Source organism: Dasypus novemcinctus, chromosome 28 (assembly GCF_030445035.2).
Source record: "Dasypus novemcinctus isolate mDasNov1 chromosome 28, mDasNov1.1.hap2, whole genome shotgun sequence".
Taxonomy (NCBI): domain Eukaryota; kingdom Metazoa; phylum Chordata; class Mammalia; order Cingulata; family Dasypodidae; genus Dasypus; species Dasypus novemcinctus.
In genome coordinates this window covers 42,762,794-42,783,883 of record NC_080700.1, presented here as the reverse complement: position 1 = coordinate 42,783,883, position 21,090 = coordinate 42,762,794, and the positions used below count along the sequence as shown (strand labels likewise).

At 46.5% G+C, this 21,090-nt stretch overlaps 1 protein-coding gene across 1 annotated transcript in view; it reads right to left on the bottom strand.

Annotated features, from left to right (window-relative positions):
* TULP4 (TUB like protein 4) overlaps positions 1-21,090 on the bottom strand; it is a 265,359-nt gene that overhangs the window by 171,256 nt on the left and 73,013 nt on the right. The window contains exon 3 of the mRNA XM_058289627.2: positions 8,753-10,965. Within this exon, the coding sequence (XP_058145610.1) occupies positions 8,753-9,004 (252 nt within the window). The 5' untranslated portion in view covers positions 9,005-10,965. The remainder of the gene's footprint in view (positions 1-8,752; positions 10,966-21,090) is intronic.

Sequence of the window (21,090 nt, the reverse complement as noted above, 5' to 3'; positions counted from 1 at the left end):
CCTCCAAGCACAGTGATCTGAGGGATAAAGGATCAACGTAGCTATCCAAAACCCCAACACCAGCTCCACCTGCTGGGAAGGAGCTCTGCCCCAGTTCCACAGCGCTCCAACGGAATGACGGGGAACTGAACTACGGAGGAACTACAGAGGCCCCTCAGAGGAGAGCCTGGAAACGACGCCGCTCAGAACACACAGGGTCAGACCACTGCAGGCAGGCGGGCTGCCCGGCCCGGAAGGCCTCCTCGGCGGCCAGCTGTGCGCTCCAGCCTCGGGCTGCCACGGCGGGACCCTCCACCTGTGAGGTCACAGGACACACTCAGCACAGAGGGAAAGCAGCGTTCCAGTCCCTCTTTGCCAGTAAACGAACCACCGGATTACCAGGCACCTATTTCTTGTAAAACGAGAGAGAGACAGTTTAAAAATTATTTAAGTCTCTTCTAAATTTAATACTCTAATCCTTCAGTTCATTTTAGGATAACTAAATAAGCTTTTTCCATCTCAAAAGGTGCCCCAGAGCTTTAGCATTCTGGGATTTGGTAAAACCCCTGCCCACAGCCGCACCCTCACCTCAGCCTACGCCCAGAGCACGAGGCTCCTCCTCCGAGCCCTCACGGGACTCGGGGCAGGAAGGAAACAAGCAGCGTCTTGCTCTCCAGTAAAGACAGACCAAGAGAGCCAGAGACCAGGTTCAGGACGGGCACTGGAAGAAACTGCACACAGCAGATGACGCCGACGCGAGCCGGGCAGGACAGTGCCGTAGCCGCAGCGTGGGTGGGCAGGCGGGCACACGACGTGCTTCTGACCACATGTCCTTCTCTCGATTTGGAGTTCTTCCCAGACCCGTTCACTTAATCAACATTTATGACCCACAATAACGCACCAGGCGCTGGGGATGAGAAGATAATCCTTGCTCCTGAGGAGTTCACAGTCCGGTGGAGAGACGACTGCACCGAGCACGCCCAGGGCTGCCACGGACGCCGCTCAGGGTCCAGGAGGAGCGGGGCGCTCAGGGAGGGGGCCAAGGAGCCACACGGACAGGTCCCTGTAATGAAACCAATTCCACCAAACGTGCCTGACGCCTGTCTGCCCCTGAGTGAAGAAAATCCCACTGAATGAAGCATCAGGATGGACCCTGACTAATTTGCGTGACATTAATAATATCTGTAAGAAATTGTATTCTAGAAGAAAAACATCACCAAGTGATTGTGCTCTGAAACAGTCTTCCTTCTGGAACATAATCAGTTTGCATGATATACAGGCCCATCTGTTAAAGACACTGTCAAAGGAAGAACTCATCTTTACTGAATAATGGAGCCACCGCCTTGCTCTACACTAAACGGAGGTCTGGAATTCTAAGGAAGCGTCCCTTTTCAACCAGGCAGGAGTCCCTCCTGGAGTTTCAGCCAAGCACCTACCTACACCTTTTTGATAAACACTAACAGCAGTCAGGAGAAAGGCCTGAATCAGCGATACGGGCAAAAAGATACTTGCTCTGAACACAAATAGTTCATGTGGTTGGTTTGAATGTTGAGGCAGTTGGAGATGATTTATTAATCCACAAAAGAGAAAGATTAAGTTTGTAACTAATAGATTCCTCTGGGTGTGATACCCTTTGATTGCATTCATCCGAAGGATTTAGGCTGACTTGATAAAGTCAACGCAGGGCCTCTGACTCGACCACATCAGCAGAGCATGGCTCAGGGTGAGCCCTGTCCCCTGGCTGGGCTGTTATAAACGGACGGACACTCAAGACGGCGACGCGAGCGGAGAGCACTCAGCCGTTTCTGATCCTGTGGCCCGAGGGAGAGAGCAGCCATCTGCCTGACGGCTCACAGAGCTGCTGGGCAGAGAGCCGAGACTGAGCTGGAGAGAAGAAACGAGCCCCGCGCCAGGAGAGCGCGGGCCAGGAAGGAGGGGCCAGGCAGAGCCGCAACCGTCGTGCTTCCCCGCTGGCGCTGCCTCCGGGGGGAGCCGCCTGGGCCTGAGCGCCTCCACCCACGGAGCGCCCTCGTGAAAGACGACGGAGTCCCGGAGGCCCGCATCGGCGCCCAGGGGCGGCTCGTCCCCGTCTAGTTCTGCGAGGTGGGCCCGGTGGCCAGGACCCCCGTCACGGTTCGCAGGCGTGAAGCTGTTTTATTAGAGGCTAAAACCCTCGCTCTCACGGTGACGGGCTGATGAGGGGCGCACCTGCAGCCGTGACCGGCTGATGAGGGACCAGAGGTCTGACCTCTGCCCCAGCTCAGGCTGACGCTGGGGGGCGCCCCGCTCTCAGCGCTCCCTGCAGGACAGCCGCGTCCTCCGACCCAGTGCCCGGCAGTCCGCCCTCTCCTCTGACCCTCCCCGCTCCCCGCCCCCACGCACGGGCACGCCCCAGCAGACCTCCCGTCTCAGGGTCTGATCCCAGGAAACCCAACCTGGATGCGACGTGGGGGTCTGGAGTGAGCAATGGAAATGGCACCCAGGTACTCACTTAATGTCTTTTTATGGGTAGTACAATAAGAGCTATAAATAAAAATGGTACCAGGGCCAGGGATTGAACCCAGGGCCCTGTATGTGGGAAGCCGGCGCTCAACCACTGAGCCACATCAGTTCCCCTGACTTGGTTTGTTTGCTTGTTGTTGTTGTTTTTCTTTCACGAATTACCAGAGGGAAGCAGATGTGACTCAATGGATAGAGTGTCCGCCTACTACATGGGAGGTCCAGGGTTCAAACCCAGGGCCTCCTGACCCATGTGGAGCTGGCCCACGTGCAGTGCTGATGCGCGCAAGGAGTGCCCTGCCACACAGGGGTGTCCCCGGCGTAGGGGAGCCCCACACGCAAGGAGTGCGCCCCGTAAGGAGAGCCGCCCTGCATGAAAAAAGCACAGCCTGACCAGGAGTGGCGCCTGATGTAGGAAGATGACGCAACAAAAAAGAGATGCAACTTCCCAGTGCTACCTGATAATACAAGCAGATACAGAAGAACACATAGTGAATGGACACAGAGAGCAGACAACAGGGGGGAAGGGGAGAGAAATAAAATAAATCTTAAAAAAAAGAAAAAAAAAAGCCCCAGAGACCAAACCCAGGACCTCCCATGTGGGAGGCAGGTGTTCAACCACTGAGCCATATCGGTTTCCCTGAGTTGGTATTTTCATTTTTTTGCTTGTTGTTTTTGTTCTTTTCAGGAGGTACTAGGAACCAAATCGGGGACCTCCCCTGTGGGAGGCAGGTGCTCAACCGCTTGAGCCATATTCACTCCCCTAAAAAGTGTCTAACTGATTTTTAAAAAAGAGTTCTTCTAATGTATGTTTTCAGTCCAGATAATATAGCTGGTACTGTTTTATTGCAAATTTCTAACAATTGGAACACACGGTGTGAGAATGGCAAACTAATTTAGAAGTCTAGACACAAATATTTATAACAGTATTTAATTTATCAGGTTCTATTTATACTATTGGATAAATTTATAACTTCAAAAATTTGAATGAACGCATTTTTAAGAAATAGTTTGTTAAATACTACATAATACAAAACAGATTTTACATATTAACTGTGGGTGCAACAAGTAATCTTCCATTGTGTTTTGTTTTTTAACTCAGTTGTGAAATCAGCAGATGATTAGAGCTGGCATCTGCAACTCGGCTATGTTCTATGGCCAGAAGTATAATCACGATGTTGCAAGAGCTTCTTCCTGGGGTGCTTAAAGTATGTGGGGGAAGAGGGAGGAACACAAGGTAGCTACCCAAAGGTTAGGGATGAGCTAAGTGTCATGCTTCCAGGAAACGGAATAGACATCGACTCTTGGAGGTTTCTTTTCATGATTCCTTTAAAAGAAGATACAGGCTCACAATCCCTTATCCAAAATCCTTGCAGTCAGATAGTTTTGAAATTCATAATTTTTAAAAGCTTAGAAAAGCAATACAAGGCTTATACTATTTATAATATAACACTTGCAGCTGGGTGTGGGGTAGTACCCATAAAAAGGCATATAAATATTTCTGCAGCTGAAGAACATTTTGCTGTGACGGGCTCACATCAGTTCAGGGCAGGTCTTGCCACTGAATGAGTTACAAGGAAACTTGCCATGTTCAGGGCACTTCGCTTTCTTGACTGTGGTAAAGGCCTGTGGACTGACACTTAACACGAGTGCTAAGAAGATAAAGACTGAAGGAGAAGGCAGAGCCTGAACTTGAATCCCAGCTCTCCTCCACAGGAACTGCATGAGCTCAGGCAGCTGTTCGGTCTCTCTCTGCCTCACTTTTCTTATCTGTAAAACAGGAACAACGCTGTCTACCCACGAATCTGCTGTGAGGACCGCAGGAGGCAAATCCAGGAGACGCCTGGTGTGGCACCGCGCCCTGGCAGTTGGTGCCTGCATCCCAGGCTGCGTGGCTCTGCCAGCTTTGGCAAGTCCCGGGAAACTGGAACAGCTGGCCTCCCTGCTTGGCATGCTCTCAGCAAGTGGGAACGAGTCTAATACTAGGAACACAAATTATTACAAGTGAAAATACAAAGTGGAAAAACCCCGTAAAATATTTCCGATACTGACACATCCAGACCACTGTCTAGGAATGGTAACCACCTCTTTTGGGGTGGGCAGAATCCTATAGTAGCGCACACACCCCACACCGCCCACCTAGAGGGCAGGCCTAATCAGGGGGGCTCTGTCTCACAAATGGGAAGAGCCACACAGACTGGAAACCACAGCAGGGCTCTCCTGCTGGCCCGGAAGAAGGAATCATGGGATGTGGAGAAGGCCACGCGGAAGGAAACGGCCAGCTGTGGAGAAGGCCGCGCGGAAGGAAACGGCCAGCTGTGGAGAAGGCCGCGCGGAAGGAAACGGCCAGCTGTGGAGAAGGCCGCGCGGAAGGAAACGGCCAGCTGTGGAGAAGGCCGCGCGGAAGGAAACGGCCAGCTGTGGAGAAGGCCGCGCGGAAGGAAACGGCCAGCTGTGGAGAAGGCCGCGCGGAAGGAAACGGCCAGCTGTGGAGAAGGCCGCGCGGAAGGAAACGGCCAGCTGTGGAGAAGGCCGCGCGGAAGGAAACGGCCAGCTGTGGAGAAGGCCGCGCGGAAGGAAACGGCCAGCTGTGGAGAAGGCCGCGCGGAAGGAAACGGCCAGCTGTGGAGAAGGCCGCGCGGAAGGAAACGGCCAGCTGTGGAGAAGGCCGCGCGGAAGGAAACGGCCAGCTGTGGAGAAGGCCGCGCGGAAGGAAACGGCCAGCTGTGGAGAAGGCCGCGCGGAAGGAAACGGCCAGCGGCTTCCGGGAGCTGAGGCCTCGATCCTACATCTGTAAAGCGCTGAATTCTGCCACTATCAGTGAGGCCCCAGGCCACAGACGGCCGAGCCCTGCCAGCACCAAGCCCTCAGGTCGTGCCGCCCACCTTGGAGGGCCCAGGGCCACCGTGCCAGGGCCTGGGACCTACAGAGCCGTGATGTAAGAAACTGGTGTTGGTTTACGGCAACAAAAGGCAAATACTTCTTTTAAGAAGGGAGCCACCTCAAAATTGCAGAGAAATGTGTATGTATCACTACTGTGGTAGGTACAGAAGTATTGTGAAATGTTAAAATTCCTCGCATAATATTGTAATTTTTTTTTAATAGAGGAAAAGCTCCAAATTCTAAAGCAACTTCTTAGTAAATATAAAAACAAGGGAGAAAAAAAAAAACTCAAAACACTCTTGTTTCACAGCTTGAAACTTTCACACCTTGATGCTGGGAGTGTAAAAGGGTACAACTATTTTGGAAAACTGCTTAGCAGTTTCTACCAAACCTAAATATATGCCTTACTCTGACCGGGAAATCCTACTTCTAGATATATTCCTGTGAGAAATGAGTGAGGGCCCCTCAAAAAGACACGCACATGAATGCTGTAGAGTCAAAAACCAGAAGCAACCCAACACCCATCAACAAGAGGCAGGTAAGTTGTGGCCTCTTCCTCCAACGGAAAGAACATCGATTAAGAACGGGCAATTAGGACATGCCACAGGGATGAATCCCACAGGAGAGCACACCGCGTGGATCCCACAGGAGAGCGCGCCGCGTGGGTCCCACAGGAGAGCGCGCCGCGTGGGTCCCACAGGAGAGCACGCTGCGTGAAGGAAGACAGATACAAAAGGGTCTGCAATGAATCGTTCTGTTTCCGTGACGTCCAGGCACAGGCACGGCTTCATCTCTGGGGACAGAACTCAGCAGGGCTCCTTCTCAGGGGAGCAGCCGCTGACACCTAGGGGTGCTGGGAATGTTCTCCACCTTGACTGGTCAGGAGGTTGTGCAGGGGATGGTACATGGAAATAATCACTGAGATACACGCTTAAGAGTAATGCACTTTTACTTACATCAGGCTTCAAAAATATTCTTGTTCCTTTACCACAGCGATTCAATAACCATCTAATGACTTTTTAAAAAATACTTTTTATTGTGGAGACATACAGACAATTCAAAATCCCCCATTTTAACCACTTCCAAGTGTATAACTCAGAGGCCCTGCCTGCTTTCACACTGGGTGCGATCATCACCACCATCTATTATGAAACCTTCATCACCCCAAACAGAAAATCTGCATCAATTAAACATTAACATCCCATTCCTTCCCCCAGACCCATATCCCCAGTAATCAGGAATATACTGTCGCTATGAATGTGCACATTCAAGGTACGAGTTTTGTATTTCTCGTAAGAAAAGACCCACATACGCTAGCGAACAATGAAGGAAACTTGAATATTGTCAAACTAGTTGCAACAAATTATCAAGCAAAGGTAAGCATTACTCAGTAAATGTTGACTGGATTTCATAGATAATGCCGCTGTTTGTGTTTTAGAAGCCCAAAATGTCTATCTACACATACATAGCAATAATTTCCTCAATATAATATACCCAATAGGTGTATAAAACTATGGCTCCTTGGTTAGTAGTAATAGTCTGATGATGATATCCCATAATTTGTAACTAATGTTCTGCCACAGTGTGGTGTGTTGTAGAGGGGTGTTATATGGGAATTCTGCATGTGTGCATGATTGTTATGTAAACTCACAACTTTCGTAATAAAAATATATTTTAAAAAACAATAATAGGGTGGGTTGGGTAAAAAATACACCAAATGTAAGATATGGACTATAGTTAATAGTAACATTTTGACAATGCTGTTTCATAATTTGTAAGAAAAGTCTTACAACAATGCAAGGTGTTGGGGGAGGGTTGGTGTATGGGACCTCTGTGATATTATGCATGTTTGCTTTGTAAGTTCACAACTTTTACTATACACTTATTGCTTATGTATGTTCATGTATAAATGATATAAAAATAGTAACAATGGGGTGAGTTGAGGGGAAAATACACTAAATGTAAGATATTTTGGTTAGGAGTGTTATTTTGAGGATGCATTTTCATCATAGTTTCAGTTCACAAATACTACTATATGCTTATTGTTTATATATGTTTATGTATGAGTGATATATTTCAATAAAATTTTTAGAAATTAAAAAAAGAAACTATGGCTCTTGTCCACTTATTATTGCCCCCACCTATGTCCAATTAATTACTTTGTTCATCTCCAAGTACAAGAAATATAAACCAGGCATTAAACAACCATCAAAGAAATGTAGATGTTAACTGTGCAAAGTGAAGACAGCACACTTTTCATTTTTCACACCGCCAGCCTGCATTGGGCATTAAGTCTTCATTATGGAGTCTGGGTGAGCACAGACTCAGAGCAGGAAAATGGGTTAACATATTCTCATCCAACCTGCCCGCTGCCCTGCGAGAGAGCCTCCCTCACTGCCCCACTGGGTGCCTTTCCCACACCGCCACCCCACTGGGTGGCTTTCCCACACCGCCACCCCACAGGGTGTCTTTCCCACGCCGCCGCCCCACTGGGTGCCTTTCCCACACCGCCGCCCCACTGGGTGCCTTTCCCACGCCGCCGTTCCAATGGGTTAATTTCCCACACTGGCTTTCCCACGCCGCCGCCCCACTGGGTGGCTTTCCCACATTGTCACCCTACTGTGTGGCTTTCCCAGGCCACTGCCCCACGGGGTGCCTTTCCCACACCGCCACCCCACAGGGTGCTTTTCCCATGCCGCTGCCCCACTGGGTGGCTTTCCCACACTGCCACCCTACTGTGTGGCTTTCCCGCACCGCCACCCCATTGGGTGGCTTTCCCACACTGCTGCCCTACTGTGTGGCTTTCCCATGCCGCCGCCCCACTGGGTGGCTTTCCCACACCACCACCCCACTGTGCGGCTTTCCCGCACCTCTGCCCCATTGGGTGGCTTTTCCACACTGCCGCCCTACTGTGTGGCTTTCCGACACTGCTGCCCTACTGTGTGGCTTTCCCATGCCGCCGCCCCACTGGGTGGCTTTTCCACACTGCTGCCCTACTGTGTGGCTTTCCCATGCCGCCGCCCCACTGGGTGGCTTTCCCACACTGCTGCCCTACTGTGTGGCTTTCCCGCACCGCCGCCCCATTGGGTGGCTTTCCCACACTGCTGCCCTACTGTGTGGCTTTCCCACGCCGCCATCCCACTGCGTGGCTTTCCCACGCTGCCCATCGCCAAAGAAAGGAGAGGCGGCAGAAGCGGGTAGCACATGACACGCTCAGAGGGGCGCGCCGGCAGCTGCACCGACCTGAAACACATTCCAGCGCAACGCGGAAGAACCAGCGCACAGCTCTGAGGCGTCGCACTCAGCAGCAGCCCTGAGAAACTGGAGCGGGGCGAGCTGTGAGCTCCAGGGCCACCAGACACGAGCAAGCCGAAAGCGAACGCGGGCTCACCTCGCTGTTGTGGCCCCGCAAGTTGAAGTTGACCCTCTGCGGGGCGCTCCGGTCACGGCGGCAGTGGCTGGAGGTGAAGGTGACGCCGACAACGCCGCGCCCGTTGCCCGTGGCCAGCCAGCCCTCCTCGTAGTAGCGCCGCCTGCACACGGGCTTCTCCTTCTCGCTCTTGGGAACTCGGCCCTTCCAGGAGAGGCAGAGGATGTTGGAATCGCTGCACAGGACAGGCCCGTGCTCCACCGCTGCGAACATGCTTCAGTCTGACTGCTTCTCTCAGGTGCAAATCCCACTTCCTGGCGCCGAGAAATTTAAAGCGATTTCTTTCATTGATTTACTTATTTTAGTTTTGTGGTTGGCTTGTGTTGCTTCTTTTTCCCGTGAATTAAGACTGCCCTGGACCTAACTAGAAGGTCAGTATTTTATAAAGATCCACCAAAATGCATAGTGAAAAAATTCCTCTATAAAAGGTGATGGCAGTCTGCTAAAAAAAGGTAATGTTCAAAAAAAAACACGTGGGATCCATTTTTATTTTCAAGTCCTTAGAGGAAGTGTGCGCTGATCCTTTGGAGAAAGGGCATCATTCATTAAGCGGCGGTCAAGAAACAGATTTTTCTTCTTTTTGCTCAACTTGGTTATTCTCATTCAGCCTGAGATTCCAGTTTAGTGTAATATGATTCCAGAGACAAAGAGTAGCAAATACATAGAATTCAAGTAACTTAAGGCTTTAAGAATCCCTCTAGCTGGAATTTTCTCTTCCAAAGTTCAGATGCAGAAACAGAATATGTAAGAACATCTTTCCTTGGAAGCCACCCTCTAGCATGTTTTCTGAACTAGACGCGTTTCGGCTGCTAAAGCTGAAAAAGATTGCATAAAGGGGAAAAAGGCACACAAACCATGCAAAACAGACCAGAGTTTGTGCAGACAGAAGTCTGGATTTTAGGGAGAAGGAAAGACTCTGCCCACTGCTCAGAACCACATCAGTCCATGGGCTCCGAGCCAGCCCGTGTTCACGTCCCCTGGGAACACGGAGCCCCGGCCCACCGCCCCTCCTCCGGCGAGCCCACTTCGCAGGGCCATAGAGGCACGGAGAGCCCCTCACTCGGCACCGCCGGGGACGCGCGAACGCTCTCGAGGCAGCCGAGAGGCGTGCGCGGAGCAATCCCAAATCCTTCCGTTAACAAACAGGGCCACGCATCGGGATTTTCTTTCTTTCCCTCCTGCTTCCTTCCTCCCTACCCCAGGCACTTTCCCCCTCTTCTGCTCCGAAAGGTAACATATCTTTCCATTTTGATGGAAAAAACTAATCTCAAAATTAAGTCCATAAAGGAAACTTCCTCTCATATGCAAGTCTTCATGGATTCAACTGGGAAGATAATCCCGTAAAACAGAAACACAGACGAGAGCCAGAGCTCCCCGCCGTCGCCTCCGGGGTGAGCTGCTGATTGTGGTTCCCTGCTCACCTTCGGACTGTGTCCAAAAAGCCACAGTACAGTCCAAGGAAAAGGAAACCTGGCTCGGGTTTTCCTTGATGCTTATTTTGTAATTATTGGTTTCAATTGCTACTTTTAGATATTATGTTATAGATGCAGGAAAGCAAAAGAGAAATAATAAATTAAAATTTTCAAATACAGTAAACCAAAAAAGGAAAAGGAATTAGTTCATGTCCAAACTTGTCCCATCATACCTGAACTTGCTTTCCTCCAGTCATAACCACACAGTCATAGTTTTCAGTTCAGAGTATTAAAGTCTGTGCAAATCATCAAACCCACAGACAATACCGCACAGTGCCAACGGCACTGCTTGAAATCACACTTCTCCACAGTCACCTACTCGCTCAGTTCCTTCTTTAAAACCGGGGAGGTATTTTTGAGGCTTGATGTGCAAATTTTTTTTTCTTCTTTTTGCAAATTTCCTTTACCCGTGAAGACCACATGGAAAACTGACCGTTCGTGATGTATTTTTGTCCCCGGGCTCCTGAGCCCAGTGGTGTCAAGCTGCTCCAGCGGATTCTAAAATTAACTTTCATCAGTTGTAAAGCTTTCAAGTGTGCACAAGAAAGAGCCTGTCGCTTTGGGTGAACGTGTGTGGACAAAAAGGAGGCTTTAAATAAACACACACACACACTCTTCAAGTGGCCCCCAAGCATCGGCCTTCCCAGTCAGCTCAGGAACCATCGGCTTCATGGCAGCTTGGAGGCCAGGAGTCTTGCAAATCTGTGAAACAAAAAAGCACATAAAATGAAAGAGCTTTAAACTACGAAAGATAAAATATTTAACAGAATAACCAGTAAAACTGAAAATAGAGACCCACCTTTACACTTATAATGGAGCTACTGGTTGCATTGACAGATAAAATTCAATGCTGAAAGGATTCCCCAAACTGCTTTATGGACAACATACAGTTTCAATGCCATGTACCAGGGAACGAAATCTGCCAGGGGTGGGACACGTCTGAAAGCAATGGCCTCGGTGTGTACCGTCCAAGGCTCTGGGCCCTAAAGCAGCCACTGGCTAGGCAGGTCCTCGAAAGGAGGCACAACCACGTTGTCTGAGTTGGTTTTGCCACCATCACTAAGAGATGTCCCTGAAGACACCACGTGGCAGGGGCTTTTGAACCCGACTGCTCGGCCTCCTGGGCTGGAAGTCACAGACCAGCAGGAGGGAGCTACAGAGGCCGTGCCCAGCACATCTTCCTCCTGCTGTCTGGTCCAGGCCCACAGCGCCCACCACTGCAGAGGCCCGAGGGCTCTGTCCTTCACTTGCCCACACTCGCCCCTCCTCCCAGGGGGGCTAGCTAAAAACACAGATGACCAGAGCTGCCCAGGCACCTGATTCCAGCAGGGTGCAGCCGAGCACCCGCATGTCACCACGTTCCCGTGGAGGCTAAGCTGCAGGCCTGGGGACCCAACAGGAGAGCCACTGGCCGGGGAGGAAGGCCCCTTCTGCTCTGACTCCACCCTGGCCTCTCAGGCCCCCGTGCCCCCGCCTGCATCAGTCGCCACTGGCCGCTCCTCATCCCAAAAGGGCCGCGCCAGCCCTCGCCTCCCACCCTCGCTCCCGCTCCCCCCAGCCAGCTGACCCTCAACTCTTTCTTTAAAACTCAACTGACTCGAGGCTCCTAGTAGATCAAGAGGGCAGTGTGAGCCACCAAAAGGGTATGTTTCCTCACAGAATTTTCTAACAACTAGCAAAAACTGGCAGGGGTCTTTTCCTCAAAGCTCCAGGAAACACTTAGAGGGTTGAAGTAAGGAGGCAAGAGGCATATCAAGAAATGGAGGGGGAAGGGCATGTCGCTCAAGCCCTGGGGCACCCGCCTACCACATGAGAGGTCCCAGGTGCAGTTCCCAGTGCCTCTAAAAAGATGAGCAAGACAGTGAGCTGACACAAGGGGCTGGAACGGCGGGATGACACAACAAGATGAAGACACAACAGGGAAACCACAATGAGGGACACAATAAGCAGGGAGCAACGGTGGCTCAAGTGGTTGGATGCCTCCTTCCCACATGGGAGGTCCCAGGTTCAGTTCCTAGTGTCTCCTAAAAAAATAGAAGACAAACACACAGCAAGCGTAAAAACAACAAGGGGGGTTGGGAAAAATTAAACAAAACTAAACAAAACAAAACCAGTGAGAGGGAAGGGGATGTGGCTCAACAACTTGGGCACACGCCTACCACATGGCAGGTCCTGGGTTCAGGTCTTAGTGCCTCCTAAAAAGAAGAGCAGATGCCACCTCCCACCACAACGAGCAGATGCCACAAGCCAGCAAACACCGCAGCCTGCAGGAAGCGGACATGGCTCAGGCTGTTGGACACTTGCCTCTCATTTGGGAGGCCCCGGGTTCGGTTCCCAGTGCCTCCTGGAGAAGGTGAGCAAACAATGAGCAGACAGACAAGTAAAGCTTCTGGGGTAAAGGAGGGATAAATAAAGTAAAATAAAATCTTAAAAAAAAAAAAACAAAAGAAACTAAGATGCTCACGCTAGCCTTGCTGGCCCTTTCCACAGCCACTCCCCAGTGCAGTATCAGGGGAGGTGGTGCTAGAGGGAGAAGAGCAAATCCTATGTGCACCGTGCAGCACCTGTGTCGGCACCCACATCAGGGCAGCTGAAACAACTGAGCCAGGAAACTCGTCCCTGGCTCGCCCACTCCAAACTTGCCCTGCAGCACGCAGCAGCTTGCAGACAGCGAACAGAGCATAAGACCAAGTACATCAAAGCAGGTCAAAGGAAAGACAAGAAAGCACCCAGGGGTAGGGCAAGGCTATTTCAGAGCAATTAGAGGCGGCACTGGAATTTCTAAGGTCACAAGCAAGCAAAATCACAGGACAAGACTCAAAAGGCGGGGAGAACCCTCCCCTGCATTTTCACCGCAGGACAACCTTCTTGGCAGGAGGGCCAAACTCTCAAGTACAGCACCAGCTAATACAGAGCCAATTTGCCGACAGTGTGGAAAGTGCCTTTCACCCTGGATTTTTTGTTTTTGTTAGCTCCTAGCACTCAAGGAACTCTGTCCTATCACTACCTCCACACGCACTTAAGGAACAGACAGCTCAGGCTCTAAATACCAGAGTGAACTCTTTAAAATATTAAAATGTACAGTGTACAACAAAAGATTACAAGACAAACAAAGAGACAAGGAAGAGGATGAAAAAACCAGAAAACATCAATGACGAGGATTAGACTGCGAACATATTGGACAAAGACTTTTAAAAAACAATACTTAACGTGCCCAAGGGAATAGAAGGAAACACAGATCAGGAAAACAGTGAAAGGAAAACAGGAGAATCTAAACGCAGGGGAAAACAACCCACTGATTAGTAAACTCGGGTGGCTAAAGTATAACCCTAAGAACAGCTAAATTTGAACCTGTCCCAGTCAGAGAGCGGCTGTGAGCCGCCATTTTAACGCTGCTCTTGGCACAAGGGGAAGTGGGACGGACTGAAAATCGCAGTGCAGGTGGGGACCGGCTTCTTTCCATCCAGGTCAGATTGCGGCTCTGGCCTAGGCCCCAGCCCCACCTCCGGCAGGAGGAAGCTGGGGGAACTTGTGACAGCCTCTCTGGGAAACTACAGGTCATGCCACGGAGGCTGGCGACCATTGTACTCTGGCGGCACAAGCTGACTCAGGAGCTGTTTTGTGGCTGGCGTTGGAAGCTCCATTTCCCAAAAACGGGAGGAAGAGACAGTTGGGCACTGATTTCAGCTTCTGATTAGTAAATTCGTCTGGTTAAAGTATAACCCTGAGAACAACTAAAGTTTGAAGCTGTACAAGTCCAAAAGAGGCTGGTAGCTGCCACGTTGACTCTGCTGCAGCCTGAGGGGACGTGGGGCTGACTGAAAATCACAAAGGCAGTAGGGACCAGCTTCTACCACCCAGACGGGCCTGCAGCCCTAGGCTGGGCTTCGGCCCCACCTCTGGCAGAGGGAAGGCGGGGGCCCTGCACCTGTCTCTCCGGGTAACTGCAGGTACATTCGTCTGGCACAGACTGAATAATGAGACACCTGTAGCTCCTCCCCACCCCCAAGGAGGACAGGAAGGGAGCCGTGTTTCCTCAGCCTTTCCGGGCAGGAGCAGGCTCTTATGGCCTGCACAGCCTGGACTGGTACGTAACTGGGGACCCACCCCCATTCCCCCAAGAGGACAGGAGGAGGCTGGTGTGTCCTCAGCCTACCTGGGCAATGGCAGGCACTTTCAGACTACACAGACTGAACTGTTGGGCATCAGTGGTTCCATTCCCACCCCCTGAAGAACAGAAGGGACAGTACCTCCCTCAGCTTCTCAGGGCAACTGCAGGTACATTCGACCCACACAACTTAGATTATCGGGCAGTCCAGAGGGTCCTTTCCCACCACTGGCCAGGGCGGGGAGGGTGCGGTGCTATGTTAGTCTACCAGGGCAACCGCAGCATCTTGGACCCACACGGCTTAGACTGCTGCCCACACCTGCAGCTGCGTCCCTGCCCCAGGCAGGGGAGGAAGGGGCATGGAGCTAGTCTCCCTGGGCAACTAGTCTAGGCCTACGCAACTTGAATTTTTACACAGGGCTGCGGCTCTGTTCCTACCCCTGGCAAAGGAGGAAGTTGGGAGAAGCTTCATCAGTCCCTGGGGCAATCAGGCAGCTTGAGCCCACATGCTTATAGCACCAACTACACCCTTGGCTCCGACTACATGACCAGCAAGGGAGAAAGGGCAAGAAAGCCCTAAACTACAGAGAAACTGCACCCAGAAAAAATACATCTACTAAGCCAGATGCCAAGACACCAACAAAGAGTTACAATATACACCAAGAAACAGGACGATATGGCCCAGTTAAAGGAACAAGATAAGCCTCCAGATGACATAAAGGAGTTGAGAAAACTAATCATAGATGTTCAAACAAATCTCCTTAATAAATTCAATGAGATGGCTAAGAGATTGAGGATATTAAGAAGACACTGAGTGAGCACTAAAGAAGAATTGAAAGCAGATCTTATGGGAATGAAAGGCACAATAAATGAAATAAAAAACACACTGGAATCATATAACAGCAGATTTTGAGAAGCCTGAAGAAAGGATCAGTGAGCTTGAAGACATGGCGTCTGAAAGCGAACATACAGAAGAACAAATGAAGAATGGGAAAAATTGAACAAAGTCTCAGGGAACTAAATGACGGCAAAAGACATGCAAACATATGTGTCATGGGTGTCCCAGAAGGAGAAGAGAAGGGAAAAGGGGCAGAAGGAATATCTGAAGAAATAATGGTAGAAAATTTTCCAACTCTATTGAGGGACATAGAGATCCATGTCCAAGAAGCACAACGTACTCCCATCTGAATATATCTGAATAGACCAACTCCGAGACACATACTAATCAGAATGTCAAATACCAAAGACAAAGAATTCTGAGAGCAACAAGAGAAAAGCAATGCATAACATATAAGGGTTACCCAATAAAAAGTAAGTGCCGACTTCTCATCAGAAACCATGGAGTCAAGAAGGTAGTAGTATGATATATTTAAGATACTGCAAGAGAAAAATTACCAGCCAAGAATCTTATAACCTGTAAGAGTGTCTTTCAAAAATGAAGGTGAGTTTAAAATATTCACAGATAAACAGAAACTGACAGAGTTTACAATTAAGAGACTGGCTTTGTAGAAAATACTAAAGGGTGTGCTATACCTGAAAAGAAAAGACAGGAGAGAGAGGCGTGGAAGAGAGTCTAGAAATGAAGATTATATCAGAAAAAGTAACTGAAAGTCTCAAAAGAATGGTGAAAATTAAATATGACAGATAAAACCCCACGGTCAAAATGGGTAAAATAAGAACTGCCTTCACAGTAATAACATTGAATGTTAATGGATTAAATTGCCCAATCAAAAGACACAGACTGGCGGAATGGATAAGAAAATAGGAGCCACCTATACGCTGTCTGCAAGAGACTCACCTTAGACCCAAGGACACCAACAGATTGAAGGTGAAAGGCTGGAAAAAGATATTCTGCACATGCAATAGCAAAAAAAAGCAGCAGCTGTGGAGTACTTATATTTACATCGAACGAAATAGACTTTAAAAGTGGAATTGTTATTAGTGGCAGGAAAGGACACTGCATATTAATAAAGAGGACAATTCACCAGGAAGAAATAATCATAAATGTATATGCACCTAACCAGAATGCCTCAGGATACATGAGGCAAACTGGCTAGGCTGAAGGGAGAAATGGATGTCTCTACAATAGTGGTTGGGGACTTCAATATATCACTCCCAGCAATGGATGGAACATGAACGGAACAGAGAGCTTGAATAATATGATGAATGGACTAAACCGAATAGACATATATGGAACACTGTACCCCAAAACAGCAGGATATCTTTGAGAAGATTAACAAAATCAACAAACCCTTGGCTAGAATGATAAAGCATATTACCTAGCTACAGCAGTAAGAACAGCATGGTATTGGCATAAAGATAGAAACATAGACCAGTGGAACCGAAATGATGGTTCGGAAACAGACCCTCACATCTATGGTCAAGTGAGTTCTGAAAAGTCTGTCAAACCCACCCAGCTTAGGCAGAACAGTCATTCAACAAATGGTACTGGGAGAACTGGATATTCATAGCCAAAAGAAAGACGGCCCCTATCTCGCACCTTACACAAAACTGACTCAAAATGGATCAAAGACCTAAGAAAAGCAAGATCTATAAAGCTCCTAGAAGAAAATGTAGGAAAACATCTCCAAGACCCAGTAGTAGGTGGTGGATTCTTAAACCTTACATGGAAAGCATGAGCCACGAAAGAAAACAGGAATAAATGGGACCTCCTCAAACTTAAACACTTTTGTAATTCAAAGAACTTCTTCAAGAAGGTGAAAAGGCAGCCCACTCAATAGGAGAAAGTATTTGAAAACCACATATTTGATAAGGGTTTGATTTCCATTCTATATAAAACTCAACAATAAAAGAGCAAGCAAGCCAACTAAAAATGGGTAAAAGATTTAAGTAGACATTTCTCCAAAGAGGAAATACAAATGGCCGAAAAGCACATGAAAAAATGTTTCCTACCATTATCTATTATGGAAACATATAGTATCTCACACCACACAAAATGGCCATTAATAAAAAAAGAGATAACAGTAAGTGCTGGAGAGGGCGTGGAGAAATAGGAACACTCCTTCACTGTTGGTGGGACTGTAAAATGGTACAGCCTCTGTGGAAGACCGTTTGGTGGTCTCTCAGAAAGCCAAAGATAGAACTGTCATGTGATCTAGCAATTCTTCTACTAGTAATATATCCAGAAGAACTGAAAACTGTGACACAAATGTACATCTGCACACCAATGTTCACAGCAGCATTATTCACAGTTGCCAAAGGATGAAAACCACCCAAGTGTAAATCAATCAATGAAAGGATAAGCAAAATGTGGTATATAGATATGATGGAATACAATGTTACCCTAAGAAGAAATGAAATTGGGACACATATGATAACATGGATGAATCATGAAGACATTATGCTAAGTGAAGTAAGCCAGACACAAAAGGACAAATATTTCATGGTCTCATTAATATGAACTAAATATGAAGAATAAAAGCTGGAGTTAAAACCTAGAGAATAGGTTATTAGAAGATAGAAGGAGAGCTGAGAAGGACTACTCATGCTTAATGTATGCAGAAGAGTTTTAATTAATTTTACTGTAAAAGTGTGGAAATGTATACAGTAACACATTATAGTAACATAGTGAGTAACAGATGGTTTCCAAATGGGAATTGGCTAGAAAGGGTAGTCTAGGGATGTAAATGTCAATTGAAAGAAAGCTAGAGAATAATCTAGGGACTGAATAGCACAGTGAACCCAGAAGTGGATGAGAATTGTGGTTGATGGTACCGATGCAGGAGTGTCCTCCTATGAGCTAGAGGAGATGTACATCACTATTTCAGGGTGGTAGGAATGTGGAGAAGCATGTGGAAGTATAATCGGTGTGCCCTAAGGACTGTGGTTAACAGCAACACTGGAATATTCATGCATCTATGCCAAAAGATGTATTGTGTTGATAACCGTGGAGTATGGAAAAAGTGTGCCAAATGTATGCTTTGGACCATGATTGGTGGTAAGAGATGATATTATCTCATAATCTATAATAACTGTTCTACCACTGCGTGGTGTGTTGATGAAGAGGTGTTATGAAAGAATGCCACAAATGTGCATGATTGTTTTGTAAGTTCACAACTTCTATAGTAAAATTATATTTTTAAAAATAATAGGGTGGGTTGTGGAAAAAACATACAAAATATAAGAACTGGGAATATAGTTAGTAATAAGATTTTGATGATATTCTTTCACAATTTGTAACAAATGTCTCGCAACAACGCAAGGTATGGGTGGTGGGTTTATGTATCGGTTCCCTGCATGATGTTACACATGTTTGCTTTTTAAGTTTATAACTTTTATTATATACTTATCTTGTATGTTCATGTATGAATGATATACTTCAATAAAACTTTTAAAAAATTATCTAGAGGATTTCAACAGCTGGTAGAAGCAACATCAGTGAACTCAAAGACAAGAAATTGAAATGATTCAGGTTCAGGAAAGGAAAGAAAAAAGAATTTTAAAAAATCAAACAGAGTCTAAGAGCCACCTGATAGCAAATGTACCAAAACACACAATATGGAAAACCCAGAAGGAAAAGTAAGAAAGGGGCAGAAGGAATATTCAAAGAAATAATTCATATTTAACAAAAGCTGTGAATATTTACATTCAAGAGTCCCAAACAACCCCAAATAGAATAAACTCCAAGAGAACCAAGCTCAGACACAGAGCAGTAAAACAGGCAATGCCAACGATAAGGAAATAGCTCTAAAAGCTGTAAAAGAAAAGCACTGTGTTATGAACAAAGGAGTCCTTATAAGATTAAATGCTGATTTTTCATCAGAAACTATGGAGTCAAGAAGTCAGGGGGACAAAAAATTTAAAGTGCTTAAAGAAAACAATTGTCAAATAGGAATTTTATATCCAGCAAAACTGTCTTTCAAAAATGAGGGTGAGAGTATAACATTCCCAGATGAAAAAGGCTGAGAGAGTTCATCTTCACTAGACTTGCCCTACAAGTAATGTTAAAGGGAGCGCTTACAACTGAAAGAAAAGAACACTATACAGTGGATCGAAGTGGTAAAAAGCAATAAAGACCCCCAGTAAAGGTAATTATATCAGTAACTATAATTATTAGTGCTATTGTATTATAATCTTGGTATGTAATTCCACCTTTTACAGGTTCTAAAATGCAAATGCATAAAAAATTACAATAAATCTATGGTATTGGATATACAATGGATAAAGATACAGTATGTGGCAAATACAAGAAAGATGTGGAGGGATGAAGGGATATATGTGCATGATACTGAATTTAAGTTGGTATCAAATCAAACTTCATTTTTATAGATTTAAGATATTAAATTTAAATCCATGGTGACCACAAAGAAAATATCTCTAAAACATACAGTGACAGAAATGAGAAAGGATTCAAATTGGTAAACTGCAAAAAAAATCAAGTAAATATGAAAGGAGAAAATAAAAGAAGAATTAAAGGACAAAAACTGTATAAGACTTAAAAAAAAAACAAATAGCAAAATGGCAGAAGAAAGTCTGCATTATGAGTAGTTACTTTAAGTGTAAATGGATAAATCTCTCCAGTCAAAAGGCAGAGATTGGCAGAATGGATCAAAAAAAGAAGGAAAAAAAGATATGACCCAACTATGTGCTAAATGTATAAGGGAATCACTTTAAATTTAAAAACACAAGCAGACTGAAAATAAACAGATGGAGGGGGGGAACTACATGTAAATAGTAACCAAAAGAGAGCTGTAGTAACTGTACTAATATCAGTTAAAATAGACTTTAAGCCAAAACCGTTATGAAGCACAAAGAAAGTCACTATATATTAAGGCATCAATTCAAAAAGAAGACACAATTATAAATATATATGCATCTAAAAACAGACCCCTAAAATATTTGAAACAAATATTGACAGATTTGAAGGGAGAAATAGACAGTTCTACTTTAGTAGTACGATTAATACACTTTCAGTAATGGATAGAACATCTAGACAGAATAATGATAAGGAAATAGAAGACTTCAGTGAGCAATCAGGTAAGGAAAAGAAATGAAAGCCATCCAAATTGGAAAGGAAGAAGTAAAAATTTTCCATTTTTACAAATGACATGATCCCATATATAGAAAATCCTGAACATTCCAAAATAAAGTGACTAGAGCTAATAAACAAATTCAACAAAGTGACAAGCTAAAAGATCAACATGCCAAAACCAGTGGTGCTTCTATACACTTGAATGAACAATCTGAAAGGGAAGTCAAGGAAAAAAATCCATTTACAATAACTACAAGAATCAAATACCCAGGAATAAATTTAACCAAGATTGCAAAGGACTTATCCACAGAAAACTACACGATATTGCTAAAAGAAATCAAAGAAGACTTAAATACGTGGAAAGACAACCCATGTTCATGGACTGGAAGACTAAACAGTGTTTAGATGTTAATTCTACCCAAAGCAATTTACAGTTTCAACACAATCCCAACAAAAATCCCAACAGCTTTCTTTGCAGAAATGGAAAAACCAATCATCAAATTTACTTGTAAGGATAAGGGGCATAGAATACTCAAAGCCATCCTGGGAAAAAAAAGAATGAAGTTGAAGGAGGATTCAGGCTTCCTATTTCAAACTTATTAAAAAGCTACAAAATCAAAATAGCATGGTACTGGCACAAGGACAGATATAAAGACCAAAGAAACAGATCTGAGAGTTCAGAAATAACACTTACCAGTACAGCCATTTGGTTTTTGAAAAGGATACC